The sequence below is a fragment of the Pecten maximus genome, chromosome 2, assembly GCF_902652985.1.
Source record: "Pecten maximus chromosome 2, xPecMax1.1, whole genome shotgun sequence".
NCBI classification, from domain to species: Eukaryota; Metazoa; Mollusca; class Bivalvia; order Pectinida; family Pectinidae; genus Pecten; species Pecten maximus.
In genome coordinates this window covers 18,500,684-18,513,861 of record NC_047016.1, presented here as the reverse complement: position 1 = coordinate 18,513,861, position 13,178 = coordinate 18,500,684, and the positions used below count along the sequence as shown (strand labels likewise).

Here is a 13,178-nt window from a genome sequence, read left to right as displayed (position 1 = left end):
GGTATACACAATATAATGTTAATTATCATGACAAATATCTTTTTACTTGTGCTGCTCGACTCAATGTTGTGTATTCACTTATTCATCCTCTATGACCCAGCATGCTGTATAATTTCGTTCATATTCAGTATTATCTAGCCGTATGGTAACTAGTTCGTATATACCATACTCACTCACGTTGTATCAAAGCCACCATTTGTTTTAATGATAATACATGAGGGTTTAAAAAAAAAAAAAAAATTATTTTCGTAAAGACACAGAATGACAAGCATTGTAACAATACAACGGATATTTATTTGATTTGATGATACAGCCATAACTAACATGATATGTAATTGAAGCTGAAAGACATACCAGACCAGCGAAGACTTGGATATTTGGTAATAAAGTGATTGAATATGAAACTCAATATATCACTATATATTCACTCAATATATAACTTAATATGACAGAAATGACTTTATGTAGAAGATAGACGACTCTATGATATTATTATTATCCTTACAGCTTTCAACGGTGTTGTTACACATACACTAACCAGTTTACAAAAAATAACAGTATACAATATGTATTCAGTACTTATTGTATACCTAACGTCATCATTGGTTTGAAATCATATTCACTTTTCACATTTAGCCTGTTTTTCGAGGATAGCTTGTCCAGCCGAATCTGTTTTGCTTGGGTCCCAGAAATCCTTACCAGTGAAATCCTGGTAGTTCGTGCACTCCTTCACAGAACTATCCGGCACCTGCGGAAACATTACGAGTATCAACGTGTTTACAGACGCAAGGCAATTATTAAAATTAGAGAAAACGAGAGCAAAAAAGCAAATATATTATTACACTGAGTCCATTGGAAAAGTAAAAGAAGAATTAGACTGTTTTCTGAAAGGGTTCCATGTATCGCTAACAACATGCGCCAAGTAGACCTGATTTATATCTGAACAATGCTACGTCCTCAAAATGAAAACCGAGGTGGTGATAACTGGACTACCAGCAATATGAACGAGATTCGCCTCAAAAACAATTAAAAAAAACACCGATATGATGACAAATCCCTACTCAAACTCAAATTAAACAATGACAAAATATAACAAACATATACATTTGCATGGAAACTAATGAAAAAAACACCAAACAAACAAACAAATCCAAATGTGAATAATCCAGGTGCACCGCAAGAGTAAGAGACTTCCGCTTTATCAACATTTAATTATGATTATATATATATATACAAGGATACATAGATTTATTCTGATAAAGATAGAGTAAGTACATTATTATCAATCTCATATTATAATATACATAATTAAATTATGATTATAAAAACGGCCTATCTTGAATAAACCTCTCAGTAACTGGCAAAGCAATCTATTCAAAACGCTTTTCTAATTTTTGGATCTGTTTCTCAGTACCTTGCATTGTGAACATTTTCATTTAACTAATATTTAGAGTTAGATAGGTAGAGCGTTGTTTTATTGTTACAGGCCACTTATTATATTAAAGGTATATTTACGTACCTTCTGTATCGGAATATACTGGGAATGGTGGTGGGGAACTAAAGGGTTGTTTGCCTTTGTGTTATAGGCCACCAGTAGGGCCCATCGTCTGTCAGCACTGTTATTACCAGAACTCGTGTGCAGCAAGTTACAATGGAAGAATACAGCGTCACCTGAAACACAATCAAGTCTCATTTTATTGTGATATATGTTCGCAATGTTGGTTTGACTACATTACTTGTTTTGTGTATTTGCCTATGAATAATGATTAGTCGACATATTACAATCGGAATGGGAAAGAAAGGAACATCATCTTGTATCATTGTATGAAGACCGAATTTAAATCTAAATCCTGATTTAACAATAGAAACGGGCTTTAAGAGTCATTGTGTACAATGTAAACTAGCAACGTTTTTACTCTTTCTTCAACAATGTAAAAGAGTGCTATACATGTGTAACTACTTACCTGGGTCCAACTCTATGCAAGTCTGGGGACAGATCTTCTTGATAGCAGATACTCGTTCGGAGTCGGCGCTGTTTTGACCACGTATGACTTCATGGGCGATGCGACCACACCTGTTGGAACCAGCCAGGACCTACCAACCAGCGAATAAGTAATTGATATCATCATATTACTGACCGAGTTGTGACTTCTGCAACATTAGTGGTGTCAAACTATTGTACATGTATTCAACAAAAGGTGTGATATTCAGCGGGTTTCAGGTTTCGTTATTGTCAATATCATTTCAAAAAATCTAAATATACTCAATAAAGACAATTAATCCTCCGTTATATAATTTCCACTAAATGAGCTTATATTGCACTTTTGTTTTGTACATTTGACAAAGAAAAATCATTCTTGACGGTAAACAAAAGCAAAATTTCGGATTATACTGATGCTGATGTGGAGTCTTACCTCCAGACAGCCATTTGATCGGGTGCATTTGTCGATGGCTACGAACACCGTCATCATGTCGGGAAACAGACAGCTGTTGTGATACCAGTACCTAGGCAGTACAACGTGAACTAACCTTACTCTAACAAGAGATCCCAGAGGGATCTTGGCGCCCACCATTAAATGATCTTCATAGGTTCCATGTCAGATTGATCTTTTCTCTACTTTTCCCTTCATTTTACTAATATGTGCAAATTGAGACATCCCTCCAGTACTTTTCAAACAATGGAATCCTAGCTATATAAAAAAAATTGAGATTTAACGATAATGGCTGTTTGTTTGCCAGGTTGCTTTCAGGACAGACTGGTCCAAAAATGCAATACAAGGGTCCAAGGGGAACCTACTTATGAAATCTGAGAAAGATCCATTCAGTACTTTGACAAATAGAGATAACAAACTTCAATTGTCAAATTCCGAGATGGCTGCCTGTCGGCCATGTTATTTTCAGATTGGTCTCAAAATGCAATATGCATAACTAGGCACCAAGGGAAACTTACATATGAAATTTGAGAAAGATCCCTTAAAAACTTTCTCAGAAATAGTGATAACAAACTTCAATTGTCAAAATCCAAGATGGCTGCCTGTCGGCCATGTTGTTTTCCGATTGGTCTCAAAACGCAATATGCATAACTAGGCACCAAGGGGAAACTTACCTATGAAATTTGAGAAAGATCTCTTAAATTCTTTCTCAGAAATAGTGATAACAAACTTCAATTGTCAAAATCCAAGATTGCTGCCTGCCGGCCATGTTGTTTTTAGACTGGTCTCAAAACGCAATATGCATAACTAGGCACCAAGGGAAACCTACATATGAAATTTCAGAAAGATCCATTCAGTACATTCTCAGAAATAGCGATAACAAACTTCAATTGTCAAAATCCAAGATACCTGCCTGCCGGCCATGTTGTTTTTGGATTGGTCTCAAAACGCAATATGCATAACTAAGCACCAAGGGAAACCTACATATGAAATTTCAGAAAGATCCATTCAATACATTCTCAGAAATAGCGATAACAAACTTCAATTGTCAAAATCTAAGATGGCTGTCTGTCGGCCATGTTGTTTTCGGATTGGTCTCAAAACGCAATATGCATAACTAGGCACCAAGGGAAACCTACATATATAATTTCAGAAAAATCCATAAAGTACTTTCTCAGAAATAGTGATAACAAACTTCAATTGTCAAAATCCAAGATGGCTGCCTGTCGGCCATGTTGTTTTCAGACTGGTCTCAAAACGCAATATGCATAACTAGGCACCAAGGGGAACCTACATATGAAATTTCAGAAAGATCTCTTCAGTACTTTCTGAGAAATAGCGATAACAAACTTCAATTGTCAAAATCCAAGATGGCTGCCTGTCGGCCATGTTGTTTTCCGATTGATCTCAAAACGCAATATGCATAACTAGGTACCAAGGGGAACCTACATATGAAATTTGAGAAAGATCCCTACAGAACTTTCTGAGAAATAGCGATAACAAGAATTGTTTACGGACGGAGGGACGGACGGAGGGACGGACGAAGGGACGGACGGAGGGAGGGACGGACGGACGACGGACCACGGACGCAGGGCGATTTGAATAGTCAAAATTATTTCTGTGCATAAAAACTGCTGTAAAAACTGCTGTAAAAACTGCTGTAAACGCATTCAAATTTTAACGCATTCCCAGAGTTTTATATATTAGCGCAGTAATGAATTGGCGCACCCATATTTTTTGTGTTTTGGTTGTACAATAGTATATGAAAATAGTACTTATGCACAGAAATAATTTGGCGCAATACTTTCAGCGCAAAAATCGCTAAACTATTACGCTTGTACAATAGTCGAAGGCGAATATGATTTTATCATGACGTAAATCACATTCTTACACAGATTGTCGACATTTTGAACCATTTCTTAAACAGTATTGACGCTACGATCAGGGTAGAGACTGAACTATTGTAGCGGAAGAAGAGGCAATTTTTACCCGTAGTCTTGATGCCAGAGAAAAGACCCTCCACTGAAGGGGTCCTTGTACACCAGTTTGGAGTGGTAGTGATAAACTTCACCTCCCAACAGCTGAAACAACCACAGCAGGTATATTGTGTGACTCTAAGTATCAAAAATTCATTTCATTGGTCATTTTAATGCAAAAAAAAAAAATAATAATAATAATAAACCAAGTTTATCTAAAATTAGTCGACTCATATATGTCGTTTTTCTGCATCTAAAAATCATTTTATGCATTACGATATATCCTATATTTATGGTACCATTGCAAGTCGTTCAAAGTTATGTCTAATATATAACCAAAAGAATGTTAAACGATCAAAACATTACACATGATTTCACTGAAACAATTTCAAAGAACGTCTTTCATACGTCTTCACATGTATTGACGACCTTCTCACACCGTGCCATCATTCCAGACACGTCATTTCCGGGAGTATTCCACACGGCCATTTTTGCCTTCTTTCCGTCTCCATCTTCCATCTGTTAAATGATATAATTTAAAGCGTTTTGTACATCGGGAAGAGAGTGAAAATTGACCGCTATTGTGTGTTAGAGATAAACATACTTTATCGCAAATATGAAGGTAATCAGTTATTGTACTTTTGGATTAAGGAAGTGTCCCTTTTTATTCTGACTTTTATATGTTTTATTTGTTGCGTGCCATTCCTGGTCTTTCGTATGACTTGTGTTTTAATACCGTTGCTGAGTTTTCTATTAAATATAAACCACAAAGTTGACACCTATTAATCATGCCCTCGCGAATGTATATTTTTGTATTTTTAGAACGAGGTAGATCACCACTATGTAAGAACTTACCGTAAACCCGTTATTCTTGATGATTCCTCCGTCCTCAAACACTTTTTTCAGGTTTGCCATCTCCGCTTGGTCAAATAATCCCCTGTACATTTAACATAGTTTAAGCATCCAGTTTAAATTACTTATCGTATTTTAAATGTAGACGTTTAATCAAGCAGAAACGGAAAGCAATCAACGCATTATGGCAGTAACCAGTTTATAACCATTTTTATGACTGATCCGTTCGTCCATTTTGATGAAATAGGATAGATCGCTGTAGATTTATATAATAACAATTCTTTAAAATACGGGCAAATCTTTACAATGGTTTACATGTAAACATGAGATGTAACATAGCAATACAAAGATAAAGCATGGTTTACTATGAATGACTTTGATATATCGGTTTCCCGATTACCTAGAAAAATCCAAATAATACTTGCCTTACTACTAAGTATAATACATTAATGTATATGCGTTTCCCGATGATCTAGACTAATCTTATTAAAGTTCTTAACAACTTGCTGGACTATGGTACCCTTTTAATGATTACACGGACTCTAGCTAGGCTATGATATAACCCCGGTCTTGACTATCAAAACTTATCCTTATGGTGTTTTAAAACACTTGCTTGATTATGATATAACCCTGGTCATCGAAATTCTTCTTCATATCCTTCGTCACCCGTAAATCCCCTGGTGAAAACGAGTACACTGTGAAAACAAAATTGAGGAGACTTTGATAGTCAATTTTCTATAAGTAAATATCATATACAATGTGCTAATATGCTGAAGATACAGAATACGTCAAGCTATATAAATCGATGAATGCTACTTATAATAGGTCATTGCTAATTAATCAATCGTCCCCTGAAGGAATAGCAGTAAATATAAGTGAGGTAGGCTATATCAAGTTATATTATAAGAGTAATTGCTGTAGTCAATAACAGATCTATCAAAAACAAGTAATGTTGTGACTATGGTTGTCGGTTTTATCATAGGGCCTACTTACCGGCTGTAGGTGTGGCCATGGTAACGGCAGGACGACTCTCTCAATCCGAGATTAACAATTATTGTTGTAATATTTCTCTGGTACTTCTTGTTTACCAGCCCGTATCTGATTTGTATGAAACAACATATGATAACTTGACAACATTGATAGTTAAACCCTACCACCGATTACATAGTCAACTCCTACCATAGTTTATAAATTTTCTCCCGCCACTTCAAATAATCGCATATCTAATCAATGGTAAAGGTATGTTTGTAAACAAATGAACATGGTCCGCGCATGACTAATCTCATTTTAAGAAGTACCTATCACAACCCCAAAAATACATCCCAATATCATTACACCAGAAAACATAGGTCTTTGATTAATTTATAATATTAATTCAAGAAGACACTGAAATATTATATCAGTGATACTTTTCTGATGTTAACAACAGTATATTTTGTCATCTCATAAAACTCTCTGTCTCATACGCATATTTAACATTGAATAACAACGCGGCAACTATTAGTGATGTCACTCAAAAAGTACTTCCGTCAGTACTTCCGGTTCAGCGAATGCAAATCTCCCACGATGGCTAGTACGTTTCATACGATGTACACTAGCTGACATCTTTACCAGACAAATAACCAGGTCAGCACGTGTACACAAAGATGTGAAACGTGTACAAATTGTCATCGAAATTCCATTTCCGTTATGCTGTTATGTTACAATACTATGATGATTCATTGATGCTTTATCACTAGCCAACCACCTCTGGTTCGCGAGTTCGAAACCCACGTTTGACAGTTGCCTGGTACTGACCGTATGCGGTGTTTTTTCTCCGAGTACTCCGGTTTTCCTCCACCTCAACACCTGACACGTCCTTAAATTACCCTGGCTCTTAAAGGGGCGTTAAATAATATAAACCAAAGTTGATTTTTTGCACCTTTATGTACATTGCCCTGGTCATTTGTCTGATGAAGATAACAGTACAGCACCACATATTTCACATACATATTCATCGGTTGTGTAATCGTACATAAATTATACAGATTATATTGATATACAGGGGCCTACAGACCAGACAGCTATGCATCCAGTAGCTAATTATAGTAACCATAGCAAAGTCTGCTGTGGGAACTCGGTTATGTAAATTATAGTTAACACAAAGGTTTACGTACACTGTTTCTTAGTACGAAAATTTAACTCGATTTCGTAAATATGTTTTGAGAGTCCAAGTATAATGTATTAATCATTAATTATAAATGTACCTACCGGAAGTTTCCACAAGCATACAGATGTGCGCAGTAGATGTCGGCGAACGTCGAGGTTATCAAGACCCGCCTCCTGACCATGACACCACCGGCGCACTGTGTATATGACATCAGTAAACAACTACAAAACTTCTATCGCATAATAAAAAAATTCGCCACGTATAAACTACACCACAGGCGAGTGCCCGTGGACTACACATGGCTCAATGTGTATTATTATACCTCAAACTTGTATCACAGCTTCTGATTAGTGAAAACCATGTCACGTGATTAAAAAAATTCGTTATGTCAACCACAAATTTCCAAATAATTCATTATTTACTTGCTGTCGCTTTCGAAACATCATGTCACCCTCTGAATATCATAATGTCACCCTCTCGTGAGCCCTCCAAAATCGTTATGTCACCCTCTCGTGAGCCCCAACTCGGAACTCTCTTCCGTAACGTCTTCAAAAGTAGTCGAATCAGAGGAGTTCCGAGTATTCTGCTCGATAACAACAATGGCTGCCGGCGGACGCTATCGTCTGCCAACAGTGGAGGAAATGGCGAAATTATGGCAAGAAAAGAATTCTAAAAACACCAAAAGGGTCATCAATGGGGCCGTGGATTCCTTTATACATTTCCTATCTGCAACAGGTAGACCAAAGGATTTTGAAAACTTCGACGTCCATACATTGAACGTTCGACTGGGAGAATTTTATGCCGGGGCCCAGAAAGACGATGGGGTACCTCTTAAACGATCTTCGTTGAACAGTCTAAAATATGGTTTGAAGAAATACATGTAGTGTCTCGGGCCGAGTTGACCACATTGTTTACGCCGCCGGAAGTGCGTGACGGTCAACTGGCCCGTGTCAGGTAAAGATCAACCCCGTGAACCGTGTAAGCGTCTCTTCACACCTGGTCGGCCGCGGGACCACACGTGTGTTAGACCATCTCTCGTTTTTAACGGAGCCAGTATATCTCTACGTAAGTAGTGCCAGTTTCCTTAGTGCTCTGGGCTTTTAGCTAGGACACTAAGCCAGTATATTCTATTGGACATGTATTCGACTGCTATATCATCACCTTATCCTGACCTGTCCAGCGACCCGTGGTGATATACAGTGACTTCCACAGTGAACCATTCCACGTGCTCTATAGCGAGGTAACTTAGCTTGTAGTGTAACAGCAACGTTACTTTAATGGTGTCAGCAGTATTGGCTAGCAATTGATAAATTAATGCATTATATTCTTTTAATCATGTGTTTATCAATTTTTGCGCAGTTTTCCTGATTTTTCTGTGGTTTCAATTACGATTTTATCGAATTGTTCCTCAGCCAGCAGTCACGTGGTTTCACAAATTCATGATACCGTTCCTGTGTGTTATTTTATAATACGAGGATTAAATTTGTATCATTTTTATTGCACAACATTATTCTTAACCACATATTCCAGTGTTATTTTATAATACGGAGTATTTTTTACGGTGGAATTTTGTGATTATTGTATGCCTATTTTTTGAATAAAAACAAATCCAACCCAATTGTTTTCTAATAAGTCTAATGGGAACTTGGATCTTCTAGTACCCCGTACAGTTCGTAATGCCAATACTAAGCCGTCGTTTGTTTGGTAAATTTAGGCGACAGTTTTAGGACCATTATAATAAAGGGGAAATACTAGCTAACGCTTTTGAGGTTCGGGGTTATTTTAACCCGAAACAGCGGATTTTATTCGCTCCGATATAAGCGCCAGACATATTCAGAGGCATGCAAATGATATAATAACATATCGTGATGTTGGCGAGTCAGACTAAACCAAAACCTCAACTGATACTGGGAAGGTACCCGAGCATCTCCACAGTATAAGGACTTAGTTGAACTTCTCCGTCATTATTCGGACGTTTTCGCTAAGAATGAATTTGATCTGGGAGTTTTTTTGGACAAAATTGAGCATGCAGTAGACACCAGCGACGCCAAGCCTGTAAAGCAGCGAATGCGGCATACGCCAGCATCATTCGCTGGGGAGGAGGAGTGGGCGTCGGCACCTGTATTCGTTAGATAAAAGGACAGCTCCATGCGTTGCTCAATGATGTCACTGTTAAGGACACCTTTCCATTACCACTAGTAGAGGATTGTTTGGACACTCTAGCTGGAAGTTCGTGGTTCTCAAAACTGGACGCCAAAAACGCGTATTGGCAGATCAAGGTTAAGGACACGGACCGAAAGAAAACAGCGTTTCTTACAAAATACGGATTATTTGAACATGTTCGTATAGGTTTTGGTCTGACTAACGCTCCCGCCACATTTTCTCGTGCAATGAATCTCGCATTATGGGGTCTCCCCTGGAAAACAGTCTTTTTGGACGACATCCTAGCATTAGGACACACCTTCAGGGAACACCTCGATAATTTGAGAGAAACGTTGGAAAGATTCAGACATTACCAAAAAAGTGTCTACTTTTCCAACCGGAAGTCAAGTTTTAAGGTCGAATAGCCGGAAAGGACCAGATAGCGATGTCTGACACAGACACCAATACGGTAGCTAATTGCCCTTTACCAGCGTCCTCTAAAGATATGGAGCGGTTTCTCGGATAGGTGAATTATCACCGTACCTTAATCAAGGATTTCGCCGAGTAAGCTCAACTCTTGTATAATCTCACAGGAAAGAACAAATTTCATTGGGACTTGGAACAGCAACAGGCCTTCGAGAGACTGAAGGTGGCGCTGACAGAACCTCCCATCTTAGTGTTGCCCGATACTAAGTATAAAGGATCCATTCATCTTAGATACAGATGCCTCGGATGTAGCAATTGGAGGGGTGTTTAATCAAGTACAAGACAGGGTTGAGAGAGTCATTGCTTTTAGCAGTTTCCCTCTTACAACCGAACAAAGGATACTACACCACTCGGAAGGAACTGCTTAGTATTGTGAGATTTACATGACAGTTTCAATACTACCTTTTAGGTAGACAGTTTACCGTCGGGACGGACCATACAAGTCTAACATGGCTGTTACGATTTAAGGAGCCGCAGGGACAGCTCGCACGATGGATGGAAGAACTTTCTCAATACCATATGATTGTGAAACACAGACCCGGAACAAAACATGGAAATGCGGACGCGCTTTCCAGAATCCCGGATGAACTGACTCCATGCCCATCGTACATAGCTGGAATCAAGCCTGAAAACTTGCCCTGTGGAGGCTGCAATTATTGTAAGCGTGCCGACAGACAGTGGGGCGAATTCTCACTGGAAGTAGACGACGTAACCGCCCTGACGGGAAGTAAGACTTGCGGTGATAAGGGGTACCTTGTAGGTACCAACAATGTGGCCACATTAGATCCGCAAGACCGGTTAGGGGACTCTAGCCCTATAGAGCCTCCTAAATGGACAATCAACTCGACACTCATGCCAGGGGTCAATTCATTCTTGAGTCGTTCGAGTTACCTTGCTCACCCTCCAGGTGAACATGACAGTTATCTTGCATGTCAAGGCACTCATGACAGTTTTCCTGCTAGCGATCAACGCCCGTACGAAAGTGCCACGGCTGGTTCCGTGTGTAACTCTGCCGGTAAAGAAAATAAGCCTACCAGTTTCCTTGAGTGTCCCCTGAACATGCATGCCAGTATATCTTCTGAGAGTCAAACTCTGGGTAGTCATCAGGTAAATAGGGCTACTCCGGTTTTCCTTGGCTATCCTCACCCTGATTGTGGTAGCCATGACAGTGGACTCAAAGATGCCAGTTCGACCCAACCCCCTTCTGCAAGTCAAACTCTGGGTAGTCATCAGGTAAATAGGGCTACTCCGGTTTTCCTTGGTTATCCACACCCTGATTGTGGTAGCCATGACAGTCGGCTTAAAGATGACAGGGCCATTTGTATTGGCCAACCACCTTCTGCAAGTCAAACTCCGGGGAGTCATCAGGTAAATACGGCTTCCTCGGTTTTCCTTGACTATCCACATCCTGATTGTGGTAGACATGACAGTGGACTTAAAGATGACAGATCACACGGATGGATCAAGTTTCGATATAGCGCTTCTAGACAACCAGCTCCAGATTAGGAGAAGATGCAGACCTCCAGTTTATCCGGAAATATCTACTGGATGGATCAGAACCTGGACAAGGAGAAGCTAAGTACTACTGGTGGAATAGAAAAGTTGGTAAACTCAGATGGTGTGTTTTATCATATCATTGCCATCAAGGTCAGGATTACACCCATGTATTTTACAGGGTGGTGTGTCTTTTTAGAGACAATCCAAACCTTAACCTAGGATTTTACTGTCAAAAGGGATTTTATCCCTACTTATTCCTCCATTTTGGAGGAACCAAACAACAGTAGTACCCAGAGTGACTTCATGGCAACGCTTTTAGTGTGCAGAGTCAATTTATATAGGAATTTGATCAGGACTCGGAAGATCTTTATATTACAATTACGAAGCCTCCGACCATCAAGGACTTTCATTATAAAGTTGGGAGGAATGTAGTGTCTCGGGCCGAGTTGACCACATTGTTCACGCCGCCGGAAGTGCGTGACGGTCAACTGGCCCGTGTCAGGTAAAGATCAACCCCGTGAACCGTGTAAGCGTCTCTTCACACCTGGTCGGCCGCGGGACCACACGTGTGTTAGACGTCCTCTGTTTTTAACGGAGCCAGTATATCTCTACGTAAGTAGTGCCAGTTTCCTTAGTGCTCTGGGCTTTTAGCTAGGACACTAAGCCAGTATATTCTATTGGACATGTATTCGACTGCTATATCATCACCTTATCCTGACCTGTCCAGCGACCCGTGGTGATATACAGTGACTTCCACAGTGAACCATTCCACGTGCTCTATAGCGAGGTAACTTAGCTTGTAGTGTAACAGCAACGTTACTTTATACATATTGAACAAAATGAGTATAGACATCAGTGGTCAGGTTAGAATCCTATGGCTATAGGTTGATTACAATTGAGCATTTGTTGAATAGTTGATGAATTAATGAAGTAAATTTTCTTAAAAACTGTTGATAGTCTAGTAATAAATAAACTTATTGATACCAAAATTGATTCACTTATGTTTTTTCGGTATAATAAAACAATTACTGCCCTTGTTCCGGGTTGACATGAATATTTGCCCACCCTTGAGGTGTCATGTCACCCTCGGGCTACGCCCTCGGGTGACATGACACCTCTCGGGTGGTCAAATATTCATGTCAACCCGGAACGAGGGCAATAATTGTATATTGTCGCAGTTCATGTATAGTTCAATGTGTATTACGGTCGCCTCCACATAGACGAGGACATCATAATTAAGTAGTTTTATCGCAGAAATCTAACAATACAATAACACATACACTATGATATAGACAAACACTCTAAGAATAGTCCGCAACACATGGTCTTCACTTCTCTTCTCCCTCCGTCTTCACTAAGGTGACATAGTTACTTATAATCATCTAGAGTCGTTTCAAGAATTAATACCGGACGTAAAACCAGTGAAATAAGATAAACAAGTAAAGAGGTCCTCATTTCTCAGCCTGATTTCATAGTGTCAATATGCCAAACGTAGAAGTATACATGTGTAATGCTGACTTTTACAGGCGACCACACTCAAAGGGACATTAAAAGTAAATATCTATCAAACTGACACTGCCCTTTTAGTATCCTGTATACAGGTTCTCTAATTTTTTTTAACAAAATCAGTCTGACAACTAAAGG

The 13,178-nt window shown here is 39.1% G+C and overlaps 1 protein-coding gene across 1 annotated transcript; it reads right to left on the bottom strand.

Moving 5' to 3' along the window:
* Nucleotides 1–240: 240 nt before the first annotated feature.
* On the bottom strand, nt 241–7,634 carry LOC117320486 (L-proline trans-4-hydroxylase-like). The gene is made up of 10 exons (XM_033875080.1): nt 7,511–7,634; nt 6,254–6,358; nt 5,874–5,955; nt 5,264–5,345; nt 4,817–4,927; nt 4,422–4,513; nt 2,415–2,505; nt 1,965–2,094; nt 1,520–1,671; nt 241–748 (listed from the first exon to the last, which is right to left on the bottom strand). The coding sequence occupies exons 2-10, from the start codon at nt 6,270–6,272 to the stop codon at nt 620–622; spliced, it is 888 nt and encodes a 295-aa protein (XP_033730971.1). The 5' UTR covers nt 6,273–6,358; nt 7,511–7,634; the 3' UTR covers nt 241–619.
* Nucleotides 7,635–13,178: the final 5,544 nt, after the last annotated feature.

Excerpts from the sequence above, each read along its gene's own strand:
- LOC117320486 (XM_033875080.1), bottom strand. Across the intron at positions 5,346-5,873 it reads CAGGGTTATATCATAATCAA|GGGATTATTTGACCAAGCGG; the intron begins GCAAGTGTTTTA and ends TTAAATGTACAG. Across the intron at positions 1,672-1,964 it reads TTGCATAGAGTTGGACCCAG|GTGACGCTGTATTCTTCCAT; the intron begins GTAAGTAGTTAC and ends ATTGTGTTTCAG.